This window comes from Drosophila mauritiana, chromosome 2R (genome assembly GCF_004382145.1).
Source record: "Drosophila mauritiana strain mau12 chromosome 2R, ASM438214v1, whole genome shotgun sequence".
NCBI classification, from domain to species: Eukaryota; Metazoa; Arthropoda; class Insecta; order Diptera; family Drosophilidae; genus Drosophila; species Drosophila mauritiana.
In genome coordinates, this window is record NC_046668.1 from 16,252,507 (window position 1) to 16,271,717 (window position 19,211).

The following is a 19,211-nucleotide window of genomic DNA, read 5'->3' on the forward strand; positions in this document are numbered from 1 at the left end:
TTTGTTGGCATGAGTTTCATTTCGATTTTGATTTGAATATGTGTGTATTTTAGACATTCGCGTGCTCTGCAGGTACATAATCATGAGTTGGAACTTTTCCCTACATTTCTTTCTGCAAATCAACCCAATTAGAGATTGCACATGCCTCCCTCCTCCTGATTATTGCAGTCGGAAACTCAATTTCATCACGTATACGTCATGTGGCGCAAGATAAGGCAGTCATAAAAATCTATTAAAAATCAATTTGTTTGAGACAGCTGTTGTGCTGCGCTAATCCAAAGTCTTGAACTTTATCCACATCTAGTGGATGTTTAATTAAGGCCGTCGACTCGGTAAAAGCCAAAAATTAATAAACGCAACACGTGCAGCGGTTTTGTTGGCTGTTTTGCCAGGATGTTTTTCTATTTTTCCTCAATACTTGGTGGGTGGGTGGAACGCCAAGGCCTCCTGGACATGGGCAATCGCAAAGTTTGTCGAGCAAGGCGCTTTGAAGTCTAATAGGATTAGTTCGCCCAGATGTGGGCGTGTCTGTCTATGACAAATAAACGCCCTTCTGCGGCTGTGTATCTGTATTCCTTTGCCATAAATAATATTCAATAATGCTAAGCAAATATTTGGCATGCGAATATTCCTAGACGAGGATTTCTTATATCGGTAAATATTTATCATATCCATGGCTGACTCGCTTGAGGCCAACGAAAACGAGTAATCTCTGTTTTGCCTTGAAAAAGTAATAAATAAAAATCTGTAAAATTCTTTGGTCTCCCCGGGTGGTAAATTGAGACTATTAGATACATTATAAGCTAACCAAAAGTTCCTTGGCTAAAGCTATCTCCCCACTGCATTCAAAAGATATCAATACTCGCTTGTATTACTGCCTGCAAATATTACATTTATTTTTGTAGAGTGTAACTAAAAACGATAAAACACCACATAAACGCGCACAAGTTTGGTTAATTATAAGTTATTAGCAAAAATGTTATGATTCCAAGAGTTTTCCGTTTTCAAGTCCGTTTCCATTGATTTTCAAAATGAGCTCTGTTAGTTGGAGCAATCATCTAGGCCTTGTCAATCACGCGATCATTGAAGACAATCCTCAAATCGGTCTTGGCCATGTTGCCAAAGGCACCGACCAATTCGGTGAGATTGGCATTGGGCAGACGTCTATCGAAGGGATAGCCCATGGTGCGTCTGTCAGGATACAATTTGTCCTTCAGACCACAGAACGAGTACGCCGTGCTGCAGGCATCATTGGGTCTAATGGGCGACAAGGAGAATGTCAGCTGATGATGGGAAATTGGGTTTATAGCACTCACGTTTTGGGCTGCTCAACGGAGTCCTGCGAGTAATCGGAAATCATGACGAACAGGTCGAAGAGCATTCCCTGGGCATTGCCCTTGGGCAGCAGGAGATGCTGTGGCCACCCACATCCGCAAAACTTGAAGCGTGCCAACTCATCGGCGGCCTTGGGCTGATAGTCCGCTCCAACCGGGCGGAATGAGCGCTCGAAGGGAATGGCCACCGAGGACTCTGTCGACTGGCGGCGGATGGTGTTCTCACCAGGCACCACTGGGGATTAATTAAAGAATGTTAATAGATCGTAGAAGGATGTCAGAATGGAAAAGTATAAATACCAAAATATAAAATATATATATAAATTAATAAATTCTATTATTACTCACAATCAACTGTGAACTTGTCCATTTCGATGGCCAGCAGTCGCTGCTCCTCCAGATTCAAAGCCTGATTACGCTCATCCACCTTGGGGCAGATGAAGATACGGCAAGTACCCGTCCGTCTGGCTCCATTATTGGTCACATTGAAGGTGTAGGTGAAGGGAGCGTTCTGGAGATGGGTGAACGAGGCGAATATGTTGCCATCGGCCGATGGACCAAAGTCCAGGCCAGCTGCCAAGTCGGCACTCGACTTCTGCCAGTAGGTCAACAGGGTGTTGGCCTTGGTATTGGACTTGCCAATCTTGGCCTCAATGTAGTCCACAGTAATACCATCGAAGTTAAGCTCACCGGCATTGTACGGGTTCAGGCGGGTCTTGAACTTGTTGAACACCGTGTCGATGAATCCGTGCCACCTGTAGAAGATTGGATCCCTCATGGCCGTGGTCACATCGCCCATCACACCGAACTCCTCCAAGTGACGGTAATCGGGATCGTGGGCAAAGGAGATTATGTTGTGTCCCTCGTTGTGCAGATTGCCATAGAAATTATAGTTGATGGATAGGACTGGCGTTGCCTCAATCATGTTGCCCAGGATATCGATGCCACGAATCTCGTCCAATGCTATACGATTGCCAGAAGTCTACGGATTATCAAATGAAAACGTTTAATGCTTTCTATGACCTATGCTATGAATATTCCAAGCGGGCCCAACTCACGTCTTCAACGTATCCTTGATCAATGGCAGCCAGCACGCGATCACGCCAGCGCTCCACGTCGGAGATCTCCACACGCCCATCATGGCGGTCCACGTCCCTCAGCTTTTGGTTGGTCACTCGGGCGGGATAGGTGCGGTTATTAGTGCTGGACAGGATCTTGGGGAAGTAGCCCTCGGGAACCTCCACACGCAGGTTGTTCAGCGGCTGCACCTTCTTCAGATTGTTGCAGAAGCGCTCCACATTGTAGCGTGCGAGGATCTGGTGGTGCATGTAGTAGAAGAGCTCGCCACGACGATCCTTGTTGACCACCTCCGTGGGTCCGGTGGTCGGGTAGACCAAGTGCCAGTGCCAGTGATGGCTGTTCACACCGATGTCCTCACGGAAGTACGCCAGGCGCTGCTCATCCTCGCGATCCGAGGCCGTGTAGTTTTGCGGAATGTCCACATGGACACGAGCGCCGCTCTCTCCAATGACAGAAGCTTCCTGACGGGCATCCTGTGGTCAAATTTATAAATACACCATTAAGAACTTAGGTTGGTCAAATAAAGAAGGACTTGAACGAACCCGGAAGGCGGAAGGTTCTACAAAGTTGCTCGGAAAGATTTGGGAAATGTTGGTAAGGGGCACTTCACGCGTATCCGGGCGATGGGCAACGGCTACGGCGTAGGCGTATTGGAACAACACAGGATTTACACGATCCCTAAAAGAATAATATATTATATAATACATATATTTATTTTAGTACGATTACTTACTTGGTGTAAACGCAAAGCGACACGAATTGTCTGAGATTGGGAGCGCCCATGAAGAGGGTGATCAGCTCACTGGCGATCTCCCGATGGCGATTGTTGAACAGCGAAAATTGATTCTTGAGACCAATCTTTTTGGTGAACTCCAGACTGGGAACGTTGCTCAACTCCTGAATTGGGATCTTCAGATCCACGTCCTTGGAGAAACGATTGCCCACCTCCTCGGTGTCATTGCGATATCGATCCGTATAGAAGGAATCGGGCAGTTCCAACACAGTTTTTCCGGAGTCACGGGTGGTGAATGCCGGCTCCAGGGGTCGCTGGAACAGGAGTTCCAAGGCTTTCAGATCCGTGTTCGTCATGGTTTTCGCTATGGAACTACACTCTCAACTACACTTTTAACTTCACTCAACGAAGCCTGTTGGAGAACTGTGATTGTGACAGCAAGCCGAACTCATTTTATAGCTAACTAGCGGTCCGAAAATAAAAATAAAATTCTTATAAATGTTTATTATCAAGTTCTCACCACAAACTGCAATGGTCGAGCCTTTTTTCTCACAAATTCATTGTGGTTTTGCCGATAGCTCCTGAAAAAGCAAAAAGTGCAATGCCGCAAGAGTTGTTCAGCCGAAAAATGATAAGAGAAATACATTTAATTGCTTCCATAAAATAGTAAACTATTGTTGATTTTCAGTTGAATGCCATTAAACGTGAAACTGAATAGAGCTTGAACTGATACTGATTTTTTCAATAATTCCCACAACCAATTAATTGTTTTCAAGTTTTTGAAGGGTTATTAGTTCCGGGGTAGGAAGCTTAAATTGAATTTCTTTGTCTTTGCCGAAAAAGTATCAGAGAAACCTTTTTGCGACCACGCGAAATACAACTCCTAAAGTAAACAGGCCGAAGGCCACCGGAAAAGCTTCTTATTCGCATAGAAATAACACCGAAATACTTGCTCAACAGGCTGGCACGCCCCCTTAACAACAACCCACCCAACGCCCACCGCCCAATGCGAGGCCATAAATTTGGCTTGGAGCAGAGGGCTCGTCCTTCGACATGGCCCATAAATTTGGTTTTTGGAATGGCAGTGTGGAGCTGCATGTAACTAAGAACTAAATGGCAAGAGAGCTTGGATGATTAAAATATCTATACTGTAAATCAATTTTTGTCGCTTCGCCGTCTGGCCAAAAGAACGATGTTGGCCAAAAAGCAAAGCGAATGGCCAAACTTTTGGCCATTGTCAATAATAAATGTTGCTGCCGACTTTGGCGTTGAAATGTGTGCGCATTAATCTGTGAAATTGACAGCAACAAAAACGAGCGTAGCAAGTTTGCATAAAAGTCCGGGTTTCTGGCGAAAATTGAAAAGATGAATTTTCACAATTTCTGCACTCTGGCCATAACAACATGAAAATGACTTTTCTGCTCGACTTTGTTTGCTAATGTCGATGTTCCAGCAGATACACAATCTTCAGTTTAGGAACTATGTACGCAAATTTGACTACCATCAATTGAATTTTTGTTTCAAATAACTTGAAGCAAGAATATTTTGTGCGATTTTTTGTAGATTCTTTTAAGACATGCATACCGATTATGTTTTGAAAATAGTTCTTGTTATATAAAAATGCCGCATTTCAGAGTATATTGAAGTTGGCTTTTCCCAGAAAACACTTGACTGCACGCAAATATTTATCCGAGCAGTGTAATTTTTCATTGAATATTCAACGACAGCCATGGCAAATGTGCTCCAGATTCCAGCCCAAAAGACAAACTTGCTTTAATTAATTATAAATTGTGGAAAAGTGTGTGAGTCTGCGAACTTGGCAGTGTGAATCGAATTAGGATGAAAATGGGCCAAAGCAAAAGCTTTTGGCCAGGACACACGTGCAGAGCTAGCTTTCACCGGAGAAACAAAAAAAAATGAAAAGAAGAAACCCAAACTTTTACCAACAAGTCTTAAAAACCACGCAACTTTGTAAAAGGCGCCAAGCACTCTTCCTGTATGGCTTTATGGGCGAAAGTCTGGTCCATAAAAAGGATTGTGGGTATGCGTTAATTACCCGCTGGCTTAAATTTTACATTTTGGCTTAAGCACTCTGCGGCCAGGTTCGAAAACACATGCCTCCGCCCCTAAAGAACATTCCAAACTATTCATTAGTTGTGGGCCAACCGCAGGAATTTGCGGCTGTGTGTTATCAAAATTTCGAGTGGGCTACGCTTTCAATTGTTTGCCCACTTGGGGCACCAAACTGATTAAAGTTTCATGGCTCTAATCTGTTTGCAACTTATCAGCTCCATTAATGTGGGTGGGCTTTCATGAACAGGGAAAACAAGGTTTTGAAAAGGGTGTCGAAATTGAGTGGGTATTGTTTGTTTAATCTCATGGAAAGCGTAAATTTTTGTATACCAATTTTTACATTTTTTGTTTGTCCTTCTTTAATTGAAATTCAAATAATTGATGGATATATACAATATTATGTTTAAATGTTTATTGTATGTTTGTATTCAAATTTTACTGCCAAATTTAGCTAATTTAGTATTTTTCATGCATTAAACAAACCCATTTATTGACAATAGACTGTCATATATTAACTAGGGGTCTTTCCAAAGAACTGTGTGGCAGCCGAAACTCGGCCAATTAACAGTTGGCCTTAATTAGTTTGGGACCGCATCAGAGTAGTTTTCTTGCCCCAAAACTCAGTGTGGGCAGTAGATTCCCTTGGCCATCAAATGAAGTGACAGGCGACTTTAGCAAACTCCATCGTAATGAGACACACATGCATGCAAATCCCTGACATCTAATTAAAAATCATTCCTGAAAGGCAGGCCAGCTGATCCAGGCGAAAAGAGAAATGCGGAGAAAGTGTAAGTGAAAGTGACAGTGAGCGAGAATAAAGAGTAGGAGTGATTAATAAAGGGTGCAAGTGAGTAATCTCTTAGGGGCCGAGATGAAAAAGCCAAAAAGCTGTCTTCGACCAAAGTTAGGTCTGCTTTACAGGGTATTCATGGGTTCATCGTGTCTTGCTTGTGAATGCCTAGTTTCCCAGAGGCCTTTTTACTGATGGCAATTTGCGATGGGTAGGTGCAACAATCCCCTGTGGCAACTGCAACACATGGCCCGCCGGAAGTCCATTCAGTTACATTTACCGGCGACTGTTCCACTCACTAACTGTAACAAATCACCAACTGACGACAATGTCACATTTCTCACTTCATTTCGCTTTCCGCCCAGACAGGTGGGCGGATTGGGTGGGTGGGTTATTAGTTGCCCACTGCCTCGTCATCTGTCAAATGCCAAATTGAGGCAGCTGGTTTCAGTTTGTAGCGATCCAAACGCGAGTCGAACACACTTAAATACAAGCATACTCAACCAGTTGCCGCCACAATGTTCTCTATATGCACTGGGAAAAATATTAAGTTAGCGTAGAAATCATATTGGTTTCAAGAAAGCTAACATATGAAGTTTTAAGGTTTTAAAGAATTATTCATAGCAGGGATTGCAGTAATAAGATTTTGATTAAGTTTCATTTGTTTATAATCTTTTAAAATAAACTATCCAAGTTAATTGTGTAAACTCATTTGTTCATAACAATTTGAAAATACAATAATAGTTTATAATGGTGCTTTTCTTGTTAATTGCTGGTGCTATGCACTTTTTCTCCCAGTGTATATCCATCTGTCCGTCTCTGTCTGTGCGCAGGTAATTGAACAACATTTGTGGAATGACATGGAAAGAATGGAAAGTGAGTGGTAAGGTAGCGACGGCAACTGTAACAACAGGAGCAACATCATCTGGCTGAACTGTCATGAAAAAGGGGACTGAGAAAGAGACGGAGACATGCGGGTAGAAAGAGACAGAGTCTTGGGCTGGTGTGTCAGATGATTTTCTGCGATATTAACTCAATGGCCATATGCTCACCTCTGCAGATTTGTCAAACGCACATGAATGCTATGTGCCCTTTGCAGACGGCACTTTCATTAGGGCTAAAAGATATCAAATGCTAAATTAGACAGAGACAAGGTGAAAGAAAGAAAAGAGAAGGAATTCAATTTCAATTCTTAATCCATATAAAGAAAGTTTTTGTAGAAATGTAAAATTTTTTAATCATCTGAAAATTAAGTCAAGCATTAAAGTACATATTAAAAATGGAAGGAAAAGGCATTTTCATTATTATTTCCTTGTAAAGGAATCAGGATCTAGGTTGTATTATATATCCTTTGATTATTAACTCCTTCAATAATTTTACTTGGGCCGCTTTTTCTCGCTAATCCGTTGAACACGTGCCATCAGGTAACCGGTAATCCATCTGATTCCCTGCTGTTTGTTCTGATAAGTGAGCTCGATGTGCACTGGCGTCTCCATGTCCACGGCGGGCAGAAGGTTCAGATCCAGGCGAAATCCCCTGATGTAGTAGGTAAAGTTTGGCTTGAAAGGACACTGTTTGGGAAAGTTGCTGAAACGCTCCATGATATTCCGCCCCAAGCGCATAAGTGGCACTTGATTGCGATTCGCGAGTAACTGGCAGCCATCGGTGGTCACATTGAGCAGGACGAAATCCGGCAGAGGTCTCCTGCGCGGCAGGATGATTTTCATAAAGAAATCATGTTCGGCAACTGGTTGTTCGAGTACGAATTCCATGTGCCAAGTGCGGCGTTTGGCACTTTTGCTTATGCCACAAGTGAACTCCTTGAGCACGCTTGAGCTAATATCATCGCTGCTGCATGTAAAATTATCCGTTTGCAGCTCAAAATTATTCTGAGAAACGCAAACTTCAGCTGCAGAAATTGAATATACTCAATGTGCTTATTATACGCACCTTGGCCTCCGCCTCCAATTTCCAATTAGGGAGCAGGTAGAGGAAAATTACCATCCAAAATTCAGCTGTCTTTGGTTTCATCTCCATCCTACGCGTGTCCCGAACAAAACCACTCAAATTATGCAATTCAACTAGACTTAATGCCCAAATGCATCCTCTAAATGGGAATGAACAAACCAAAATCTGCTGATGCGTGACTAATGCTGCAGTAACAATTATTATTGTTATAATAGTGCCATAAGGCTCGACTTAAATACATTTGAATGGATGAGTTTATGGAGCTGAACAATCTCATTTGCTGCTTTCATAAGTATAATAAATAAACAATGAGCAGGTAATTTAAATTGTGCAAAGGAGGCTGTCTTAGCATCTACATTTTTAATTTCAAGTGAAAACATAATTTGCATTATTAAGCATCTAATGAGCTCTCCGAATGCTTCATTAAACAAAGCTGATTTAAGTTTAAATCGCGAATGGCTTAGTTTTGTGATCGAATCAATAATGACATTGCTCCGTAATTACCCATAATCTCTTTGTCAATTAACGCTTCAGCCCGAAAAAAGAGCTTATTACAAACGAGAGAGTGATTAGTCAAGTGGATTACAACCTGTACAACTGAGCTGCTTGTAATTAAAAATGTCAACCAATATTTTATAAAAAATAATATGCTACAAATAACATTATTCCGGATTCGTTGGCATACCTGGCAACATAATGTTTAACAAGTTCGATGTAATAATTATTGGCATATTGGCCTGTTTTAATCATACCAAGGCCGATAAGGTAACATTTTGTGGCACAGGACCCTGGAGTTCAGGCTCATAAGTTCTCATTTTTGCAGTCCAGCTTTGACATGGTCTTTACGAACTGCTCCTGCAGCAGTGAGGATCCCGATGGGATGCTATCGCACTTGAAATGTGGCTTGAGCAAAAGCGTGAAACGGCCGTCCTTCAATATCGAGCTGCAATTCCAAAAGCCGGTGGCCAAGTTCTTTGTGAACATGCGGATTGTTTTACCCCGACGTTTTGGCGACGACTTTACGCTGTTTAATCTATCCGGAATCGATGGTTGCAGTCTGCTGTCGAACAAGAACCAGATCGCCTTCATCCAACTGGGCCGCAAGCATATGGATCGATTTAGTAACGTACCAAAGCGATGTCCTTGGCCCAAGGATGTGAACTACTATATCCGTGGATTCCGTTCGGATATGGCTACCATGCCCGCCTTTAATTTCGAAACTGACATGAATCTGTGGTTCGAGTTTATTGTGAATCACCACAAGCTGATTCGCGGATTTATTCAGAGCAGAGTGCAACGCAGAAAAAATGCCAAAGGCGCGGCTGGTGGGGATTAAACGCTAAATTGCATTAAAAAAATTCTATAAAAGTTTTTATGCTGCTAAAATGTTCGTTAAATCAAACTTTCATTGAATAGAACATTTTTTGAATTTAAATAATTACTTGCACTCAAACTTTCAGAATCAAAGCGATTTTGACTCACCGTGTAATTCATGTGGGCAGGTTGCAAATGGGATGAATAAAAATGGAGCAATTGAGTTACCTTCTGAGTTCCATTGCTTCTTACTTTATTGGCCAGACAAGTGTGTGTGTGTCCAGAAAAGCATATTTTCGCTTTTCCTGCTTTTCCGTTTCCGTTTCCCTGACAGCCGTTTTTCCATGCTTCTTTTTATGGGGCACGTGCTGGTTTTCCGGGAGTCTGCAGTTCTCATTCCCCGAAAAAACGCCACATGCGGCAGGCGGAATTAAAAATTCCAAACTCGTTTCGCCCTCTTACAAGGCGATTTCGTTTTAATGTGGTTATTAGGTAGCTCTGCTGCCAAATAAGCCAAATTTGCTTAATTGAATGCCGGACCTTTGGCGTGAGGTAACTCCCAGATGTTGGCCATATCTCGATTCCCGGGGGTGTTTGCATTTATTTCCTTGTTGTTAATCTTCCTTAAAAATAATTTCCTTTCGGCCAATGTGGTCTGTTCACATACATACATATATGCTGGATAGACAGGAAGTAGTCCATTTACTAAAGTCTTTTCATTGAGTTTTTTATGCTAATGAGATTTTTTCATAGAAGCTGCTTATTTTTCTTTATTCACAGCATAAATAACCAGTTATTCGATATTGTAAAAAATATTGTAAAAAGTAATATTTTCCCTGCAAGCTTACAATTTTGTATGCACACTTTTGTAGAATGCAACTATTTCAAATACAAGGTTATCTTCCTGGTTAATACGTGTTCGGTGAATGGAAATATGCAATGCACATTTATGAAATTGGAAATTTACATTGAGTTTTGATTCGACCCACAGAAGCAGCACTTGCCTTGATTATTTCATGCAAAAATAACTTTAACCACCGGGTAACCTTGGTGAAAGAAATAACTCTCCATTTTTGCGAGCAGGAAAAACTCGTGCTGAGAGGAAAACCGAAGTATCATCAGCCTAATCATGTGGAATAAGGCGGAAACGGAAATTGCACACACACACACATGCATGCACGCACAAACAGTTGCAAATGCCGCCGCATGTTTGCGTCTGTGTCTGTGCACACATACATACATGTGTTGGGGTTTGCCAGATTGGAGAAATCATATGCTGCCACCTGATGGTCGCAGGAAATGCTGGAAATGAAAATTTTGCGGTACAACCCCAGTGGGAATACATATGTGCGGTTTTGGTGCATGCACAGGCCCCTTTCTCATGGGATATTAATTAGTATCGCATTCGATGGCCAACCGAATACTTTGATAAGGTTAAAGGCTGTGGGCGGCACTGGCTGTGCGAGCTTATCAGTGTTTTTGACAAGCCAGCGAACACAGGGGTGTGCAATAGAATAGGGTTTCCTAAAATAGCCATTGATTTGCGAATTAGATCTTTTGAATTTGATTTGGATATAGACAAAAATGAATAATTAAGCTAATAGAAGGTACTTTTCTAACGGGAAAAATTATGCTTCTTAAGCCCATATGGTTTTATCAATTTCAAGATTTGAGTAGTTTATTCTTTCGAAAATATTATGTTTCTGAGGATTTAGATAGCTAGTGAACATACCCCGTAATGCCTGCTTAAGCTTTCGTCACTCCCTAAATCAACTTACCGCCAGTGACGTCGTATTCTTATCAGTATGTAACTTTTTCCCACTTTTGCCTCCCGAAGCTTCAACAGCTGTCACTGTTGCGGTTGCGGTTACTTGTTACTGCCATTCGACCGCTCGAATCATTGGTGAAAATTATTATGCGGCCAAAAGGAAATTACGCATATCAAGGATGGAGAACAGTCGATTTTGGTGTGCACACCTCAACACACCGCAGTTGTTGGGTGTGCGAAGCGTCTGTGTGTTAAATGGATTCGCAATGTTTTCCATTTAAGTTCAGTTTTCCCATTGTTCGAATAGCTGAATGAAAAAGTGTTGACGGACAAATATTTTCATATCAATGCGCTCCTGGCTGAAAAAATAAAAACAAATGGAAGCCCGTCGAAGAGCAAACAATGCCATGGGTATATGTCCAAAAAAACCAATTAAAATATATACAGTGAAAGCTCTCCAGGGTCAAATGTTCAGTGTTAATCAAAAATATTGAGTGGGTACAACAAAACTGCTTTGTTTTCATTTAAACGAAACTAATACATATAAAAAAATCTCCGTGTAATAGCAAATTATGTACTGGGGCGATCTTTTAAATTATAAAAATATATTGCTTGTTATATTAAAAATATGCTAATTAAATTGCTATGCCGAGCGTTGACTGTAAAAAAAACTTCCAATGACATGTGTGATCTTTTCATTTAAGCTATTTATTAATTCTGTTGGAATTCAAGTGTATATTTTATTTAATCTAATATAAACCCGTTATGCTTTTGATCATTATGTCAACCATTTGAGGAATTTATTGCTCAAATTTAAATCATACAAATAGTCAACAAAATTAATGGCTCCCCGCCGCCTTCTACTTGCAGCTTTCCCACGCCCCAAGCCGCGCTTCAAGAGGCGCACCGGCCCCACCATTCCCATGCCAGCCCGCAAGGGGCTGCTAGCGCCCCAGAACACATTCCTGGACACCATCGCCACCCGATTCGATGGCACCCGTAAGTGAAATGCCCATGCCCATGCAAATTGCTAAGCGATTCCAAGTCTGAGTTTTATATGATTTTCGTAATGTTATATTTATGACACTTTTTTATTGAGCGGCCTCGGACTGAAGTCTGCATAAGCCAAGGCCCGTATCGTTTTGGCCAACTCGTAAAAAAGTGCGCATAAGAGATTTCCGGGCATAATCATCCGGGTTTCCTTCGCTTTCACTGAAAGAAATGGAGTTGAAAGGAGATTTCGCAGCACTGAGAAGAATTAGATAAAAAAGTAAAAACATTTCGTTTGTCTTTTCTTGCCTTCAGAAAATGTTTTTACTATCGGGAGTGATGTTTAGTTTAATTTTTTATGTTTTATTTTAAAAATATTATAGTCAGAACATTATTAAAAAAAAAATTACTAAAAAATGGCTTTTCATTGAGTTTAAAATATTGCTCTTAATGTTAAACTCCTTGTAAGTATTTTTTTTTTTTACTTTTATATATTTTTTTATTTTTTGCCGTGTATTTATCCGATCCTTGGGGCACCAGAGACTTTGGGGGGAGATGTCAGTTAAGTGTTGGTGCGTAGGGACCACCGCCGACCAGTCACGAATTGTTGTGCTATATGTATGTGTGTGTGTGTGTGGTGTATGTGGGTGTGCGAAGAAGGACCTTATCCTTATTGAAAATCTGCCCGTGGAGCATGCAAAATGCCGCTCCGTGTGCGGAGAAATTAAAACTATGGGCACAGAGGCCGCCTTTTTTCGCGAAATACAATACAGAAAAGCTTCGTGGAAGCCTCAACAAAATGAATTCCTTTGAGAGGAAAAATGTTTTACAGTAAATTAAACTGCGCCTCGTTTGGTTGCCGAAAGATTTTCCCCTGCTCCTGCCGCGCAATCAAATGTAATGATCTGGAAGAGGAAAGCAACAACATTTCATTTAAATTACTTATTCCCTTTATATGCTTACATTGTAAATAGTTAAGAACCTTTCATATTTAAACAGAAAATGAAACGTTTGCTTTAATGGCCGAGCAACTTTAGAGTCGATAGAGTGGAAAGCATATTTTTTGTTATCTTTGCAGAGGCTTTGTCTTTGGCTCTCATCTTTTGTTTGCACTTACCAGATCGATCGATTGATTTGGGCCATAATCTGTGTCCCAGATAGCCAAGTCCTGCTCAACTTTCAGCTTCCTTTTCTTCCTTTCGCCAATGGCAATCGTTGACAGGACACACACACGTGCTGACATTGCAGGGCTGCTGCCTCGAGAAAACATGTCAGTCCCCCATCATATAAATTAATTGTTTTATTCGCACACAAGCAGCAGGCATAGGGAAGCGATAATTGTCTTTGCGAGTTGTCACAAACTGCGAACACGAAACTCTGAAATGAAATGCTCAGCCGGCAGGGGGATTAAAAAGGTTTTACGAGCCATAAATAATAAAATAAGCATATCAAATGAGCCGCAGTCAGTGAGTTGAGCGTGTGGATGGATGTCTCTGTTGCCGGCAGCTGTTAAATAACTCAAACAAAAAGATTTCACTTCCGGTTTTCCACAGATTGTTTCCTAGACATGTGTGTTCCATATTTGTTACAGGAAAGTTTCACGAACTATCATTACTACATATATGAAATAAATACGTTTAAGCAATTAATGCTGAAATTTGAATAGCGTGGGATGTTTAAATCGGATTAATATTCACCTGAAAATAATATGGTGCAATTTCTCGTAAATACGTAAAAATAATTAAATTCTCCATTGCTTTAAATAGTGAATAGTGAATGCAGGCTGTTTTAATTAATACTGTTGGAAAACGTGTCCTGTGCACCTCGAAGAGTCCATTCAAATTTAGCACTTTAAATATTGACACTTGATACATAAACTTGCACTTAGCGCAGTTATTACAGTCACTAATTGGAGTGCAAACAATTAAATTCGATTTTTCCCACATGCACATTCATTCTTAATGCGACCACAGCACTATTACCCAACTTTTTATTGATGCAATACATTAAGTAAATTTGCTTTTAATTTGTTGGTTATTGCGGCGCGGCAGCAGCATTAAGTATTTAACAATCAGTTTACAGTTTTCCCGGCAAGAGGCCAACCATTGAGTAATGAATATTGAATGTAAACAATTTACTGGCAGCTTTCCAGAGTTGCGACGGCGACAACACGACCTTGATTGCTAACAAATGCGATTATTGCAATTACTTTCCATTTGTAGAACATATCTAAGACTGGTTGATATTGTTGTCGAGCACACACACACACACACACATGCAGATTAGCTGTATTGTGTGCTGTGCCTTATGAGTTTTCATTTTGAGCTGCCATTCAGCCGGCTTGTCTTTCAATTCAATTTGTTCCGTCCACAGCCCGACTATCCATATATAACTTTCCATGTAATCTGTCCATTGTGTCGGCAATTACGATCGCACTCGTTCTATTCACAGGACCCCAGTTACAGGATGGGATGGTCGTATAGGTTTGCAAGGATGTGAGTGAGTTTGGGTGGGCGGGGAGCGATTCTATTTATGAAATTGCATTCAAAAGGTAAATAAAGAGGAAAGCACGCTGGGAAAAGCTGGTTCGCATTGAATTGTGTTTCCTGGATATGCTATAAATAAAATCACACAGCGCAAATCCTGGGAAGTAACCTTTTGCTGGATTTCCCTTTTCGGGATCGTCGCAGGAGCCAAGCCAGAATCCTGTTTTCGGAATTGACCAAATGGCACATAAGAATTTCATTTCCTGCACTCGCAGGAACTCGAAGGAAAATTTAATTAAATGCTGTTGAGATTTTGAGTTTATTTCAGCGTTTGCACAAAAAATAAAATAAATGCCAGAATGTCCCAGACATGAAGGTCAAGTGCAAATGGCAAAGCCATAAAAAGGGAAAGGTTAAGCTCATAACAATATGGAGCTTTGTTCGAAAAGAAAATGAAATATGCTAGGAAAAACGGGTATTTTATTTATGAAAGTGATTTTTGCAAGGACTTCTGATTGCATATATTTGCTTTGATGGATTGATTTAATGCGAAGTGTAGTTTAATAAATAATATTACTTGTGTAATAACAATATGTGTGTATGGTTGTATATACCCTTTTTCTGGCAATATGGAAATGTGCATTTCAAGGCGACATTCAGCTTGAGTCCGTCAGTCTTATTTTTCCATGAAAAGGACACGCAGCAGGACTTGTCTTATTACCGTTGTTTGTCGGGACAATATTTCATGCCAAATGAAAAGCAGCTGAACATCATCCTTCACCATAGCCCAACTGGGATGTCCACAGTTTTCTCCCTCCCGCCAGCCGTTCCAATTTTCCCCCAGTTCATCCAACTTTTCTCCTCCACTTTCAGACTCGAACTTTGTGCTCGGCAATGCGCAGGCAAATGGCAATCCAATTGTTTATTGCTCGGATGGGTTCGTGGATTTGACAGGATATTCACGCGCGCAAATTATGCAAAAGGGTAAGGACGAACCATCGGACAGACTCAACTTATTTAACACTTGAATACTCATTTGTATGTATTGTGCCCATTTTTATTCAATTGCCAACAAAACACAAATAACCCAAACTCCGGCCCCAAATTCCGCCGTACACGAAACAGGCTGCTCATGTCATTTCCTTTACGGACCGGATACGAAGGAGGAGCACAAGCAGCAAATCGAGAAAAGTCTCTCCAATAAGATGGAACTGAAGCTGGAGGTTATTTTCTACAAGAAGGAAGGTAAGCCCTCCGCCAAATTGCCGTTGTGCGGGAATGCTGCGAGAATTGTTTTCCATCTGCCTCGTTTTTAATTAAAAATTTTCATGAAAATAGGTGCGCAAAGTGCCAGATAAGGAAATTATTTCGGTGCTTGTGGTCACACAAAAAAACTTGTTAAGTTTAGGCAGTCAAAAAAAAAAAAAAGGGATGAGACATCATTAAAAATCTAAATCTTGATTCTAACAGAAAACTTCTATTGTAGAGAATGAAAATTACTACTTCGTATATTTTCATTGTCGCAGTTTTCTTGTCTACATATAGCGTGACTTATTGGTTTTCCACGAATGACAAAAGTCGTACAAGTTATCAGTACAAGAGTGAAAAGTTGCCAATCAATTGTGGTCTCACCTGCAGAGTTTTCCGAGAAAAACGCACCCCTCTTGTCTTTCTGTGGCATGCCCATCTTATTTTTGTGGCGATGGAAAACTGTTTTTGATTGAGTTAAGCGCGACAGACTTGAACTAGTTTCCTGCGGTTTTCTCAGGGGGCTTCGCGTTCATGTTCAAGTCCCAAAGGACACCGATCCATATCCTTGCTGCTCGCCACGGTTCGTCGACTAGCTGGGCATACAATAAATTGTGCTCTTAACATTTTCGCACGTCCAGGCCGCGGTATTTTGTAGTCCTAATGAGGTCACGATTAATCAAGACCAAGCCGACGCAGAGATAAGCTTAAGATGGATAGATCCATCAACTTTGCGTGTAAGTTTTCTAATTAGCGAAGCGTTTAAAACTTTTAACCAATTCCAAGCGAAATGGTGCCTACACTAAAAGAAATACTGCACTTAGATTTAAAAATATTTCAAATGAGTAAGACAAATATTTATATGTGCAATCAATAACTCCTGTTAGGAATTTTACATTAATTGCTAGAGATGATTAGTTTTTGCCAGTGTACTTCACCCTTTTCCTACCCCTCGGCATTCTTTTCTCGTGTGTGCCGGGGCTATGTTTTATTAATTATGCATTGGCTGCGGCGGACTAAGGGCGAACTGGATCTAGTTGACCTCGGGCTGGTTGCTTAATTAGCGGGAGATAATTAAAATGCAGGCCAGGACAATAATTGCGGTCTAATTGAATTGCCATGCAATTTATTTATCAATTTCAAGCCACATAAATTGCTGGCGTTTTGAAAGCGTTTAACAGCTAATTAAAAATTGGGCCAAAGCTCAACTGGACTCATCCGTTTTTATTTGCCGATGTTGTGCTGTCATCGAAGTTTGGTTTTCATTGCTAAGGCTTCAATTATGCAGCCGCAAATGAAAATCACTGCCGTGTTGAACACTGCAAGGACAAATATTGCTCTAAGCGACCGCAGGCCACGTGGCGTATACGCGATTCGGTGGAAAATCACTTTCTGTGCCTGCTGATTAAAGCAAAAACTCATTGCAGGTGCCCCCTTCTGGTGTTTGTTCGACATCGTGCCCATCAAGAACGAGAAGCGCGATGTGGTGCTCTTTTTGGCATCCCACAAGGACATCACGCACACCAAGATGCTGGAGATGAATGTGAACGAGGAATGTGATAGCGGTAAGTATAAGCAACTGGTATGAATAATGCACTAGCTAAACACCAACTTTCGAAAATCCAAGCGTGCACAAAAGCCACAGAAACACCCACTAATACACAAACACAGACACACACGCAGACACTCAATTCCCATATAATAAATTAATAAGCACCGACTCATAAGCCCAAACACACTGACACTGATGCATTCCCTCAGATAGAAAGATATTGCCAAATATCATGAACCGGTTAGCTTTTAGTTACAGAAGTTGGCTGAAATATTGTGACATGGCTCCAATGTGATTGCGGCAAATTTGCGAATAAATATCAGAGGATACACTCTGTGAGATTAAAGTTGTTGTTATATATTAGCTTAACTGTTAGTTAAAAAATTAAATCAACATATCTACAAGCTCTACACCTAGGCTCTTAAAGCATTAAGTAGCTTAAAAACATAAAATTTTTGCTGTTCAGCAAATAAGAGAATGTGGTCTTAAACTCTGACAATAAATCTGCGTGCAGAGTATTCCGCAGTCAAGAGCCATAAAAAAATGTGTGAATGCTACCTTCATTCGGGCTATGTCAGCATGTCACCTCAACTCTCGGCCAGAAATATTCCTATAAAGTTTTGCGGAACTTTTGGTTTCGCTTGCTCCTGGCAGAGAGAGAGAGTTTTTGGTTAGCTTTCTGGCCGAGATGCCGGGCAGGAAGGAAGGAAGGAAGGAAGAAGGCACTCCGTCTGGCTGTGGTCGCTCCTTTTGAGTCCTTTGCCGACTTTTCATCCGTTTCCCCCTTTTTTCCGCCAGCGCGTGTCCCTGACAACTGGATGTATGCGTACCATATTTCAACGTTAATTTAAATCTCGTCTTTCATGCGCAGTTTTCGTCGTGTCGGCACTGATTTGTGGCTATAATCTGGTCGATAAGCGGCCGAAAGTGTGCTAAAAACTTAATGAATACGTAATGATAACATTTGCAATCAGTCGCATTTAATATTCGCACTTTGGCTCAGAACCAGTAGAGAGAAACTAATCTTTTACATCGATAGTGGCTTTCCGACGGAGTTCTATCAACGCATTCACTTTAATTAACTCGCACTAAGTGTCCTTATTTTCTTTTGTTGCTACGAGTCCTTTTGCTTCTCCCGCTGAGCCACATCAAATATGCCCTCTATCTAATTTAGTGGATTAATCAGACAAAAAAGTTGGACACACCGGCACACGTGTGCTGGCTGGATCCCCAAAGGATCCAAAGGCTGAAATATTGATGCACCACTCGAACAGTTCTGACAGCATCACAACTTATTCCGGGCACTTTGGCCATTCGCTACTCGGGAATCGCATGTGTCGCCGTGAAATTCTGCTAATGCAGGGATAAAAAACAGCTACCGCTCTCAAGCTCCAAAACCCACCATGCCCCACCATGCCCACTGACCTTCTGGCCTGCAGCTTTATTACCATCGTTATTCATCTGTTGTTGCCGTCTGTTTGCCTGTCTTCTGGCCTGCAGATTTACGGGTCATGCAAACCGAGCAGAAGCCACTTGAAGTTCGACCAGGAGAATCCTAAGAGGATTTGCTGCACTGCATACTCGAGTGTCAGGCCGGCAGGACCTTCTGCTCCATGGACCACCTGGCATTGAAGCTTTAAATAATTTAGTGCTCAGGGTATTGATATGGATGGGACTTTAAATGGGGAGTAAACTGGGAAGGGTTTGTATTGGCAGATGCAAATTTAGAAGTCTATTCCTATTTAAATATTACCTTATAGTTTTATAGCATAATAAGGTTATTTAAACATTATTGTTTTGTAATTGTTTGAACTTGTTTAATTTAAGTTCTATATACCCCACATGCATTCCGCTAGCAGGGTATTGCAATTCACA

General features: G+C 41.2%; 4 protein-coding genes across 5 annotated transcripts in view; 2 read left to right on the top strand and 2 right to left on the bottom strand.

Annotated features, from left to right (window-relative positions):
- The window catches only part of LOC117136560 (potassium voltage-gated channel subfamily H member 8), a 52,908-nt gene that overhangs the window by 12,626 nt on the left and 21,071 nt on the right, over positions 1-19,211 (top strand). The window contains exons 1-5 of one of the 2 annotated variants that reach the window (XM_033297514.1): positions 11,453-11,471; positions 11,931-12,059; positions 15,410-15,520; positions 15,662-15,781; positions 17,212-17,349. In XM_033297514.1, coding sequence (XP_033153405.1) covers positions 11,468-11,471; positions 11,931-12,059; positions 15,410-15,520; positions 15,662-15,781; positions 17,212-17,349 — 502 coding nt within the window. In that variant the 5' untranslated portion in view covers positions 11,453-11,467. Of the gene's footprint in view, positions 1-11,452; positions 11,472-11,930; positions 12,060-15,409; positions 15,521-15,661; positions 15,782-17,211; positions 17,350-19,211 lie in introns of those variants that run through there. The other variant, XM_033297516.1, reaches the window with a different exon arrangement.
- LOC117136562 (phenoloxidase 2) lies at positions 878-3,568 on the bottom strand. The gene is made up of 6 exons (XM_033297518.1): positions 3,148-3,568; positions 2,957-3,092; positions 2,393-2,887; positions 1,683-2,316; positions 1,317-1,569; positions 878-1,257 (listed from the first exon to the last, which is right to left on the bottom strand). The coding sequence occupies exons 1-6, from the start codon at positions 3,501-3,503 to the stop codon at positions 1,059-1,061; spliced, it is 2,073 nt and encodes a 690-aa protein (XP_033153409.1). The 5' UTR covers positions 3,504-3,568; the 3' UTR covers positions 878-1,058.
- LOC117136565 lies at positions 7,387-8,047 on the bottom strand. Its single transcript, XM_033297520.1, has 2 exons — positions 7,961-8,047; positions 7,387-7,899 (listed from the first exon to the last, which is right to left on the bottom strand). Exons 1-2 carry the CDS (start codon positions 8,045-8,047, stop codon positions 7,387-7,389), a joined length of 600 nt encoding a protein of 199 aa, XP_033153411.1.
- On the top strand, positions 8,814-9,314 carry LOC117136566. The gene has a single exon (XM_033297521.1). The coding sequence runs from the start codon at positions 8,814-8,816 to the stop codon at positions 9,312-9,314; it is 501 nt and encodes a 166-aa protein (XP_033153412.1).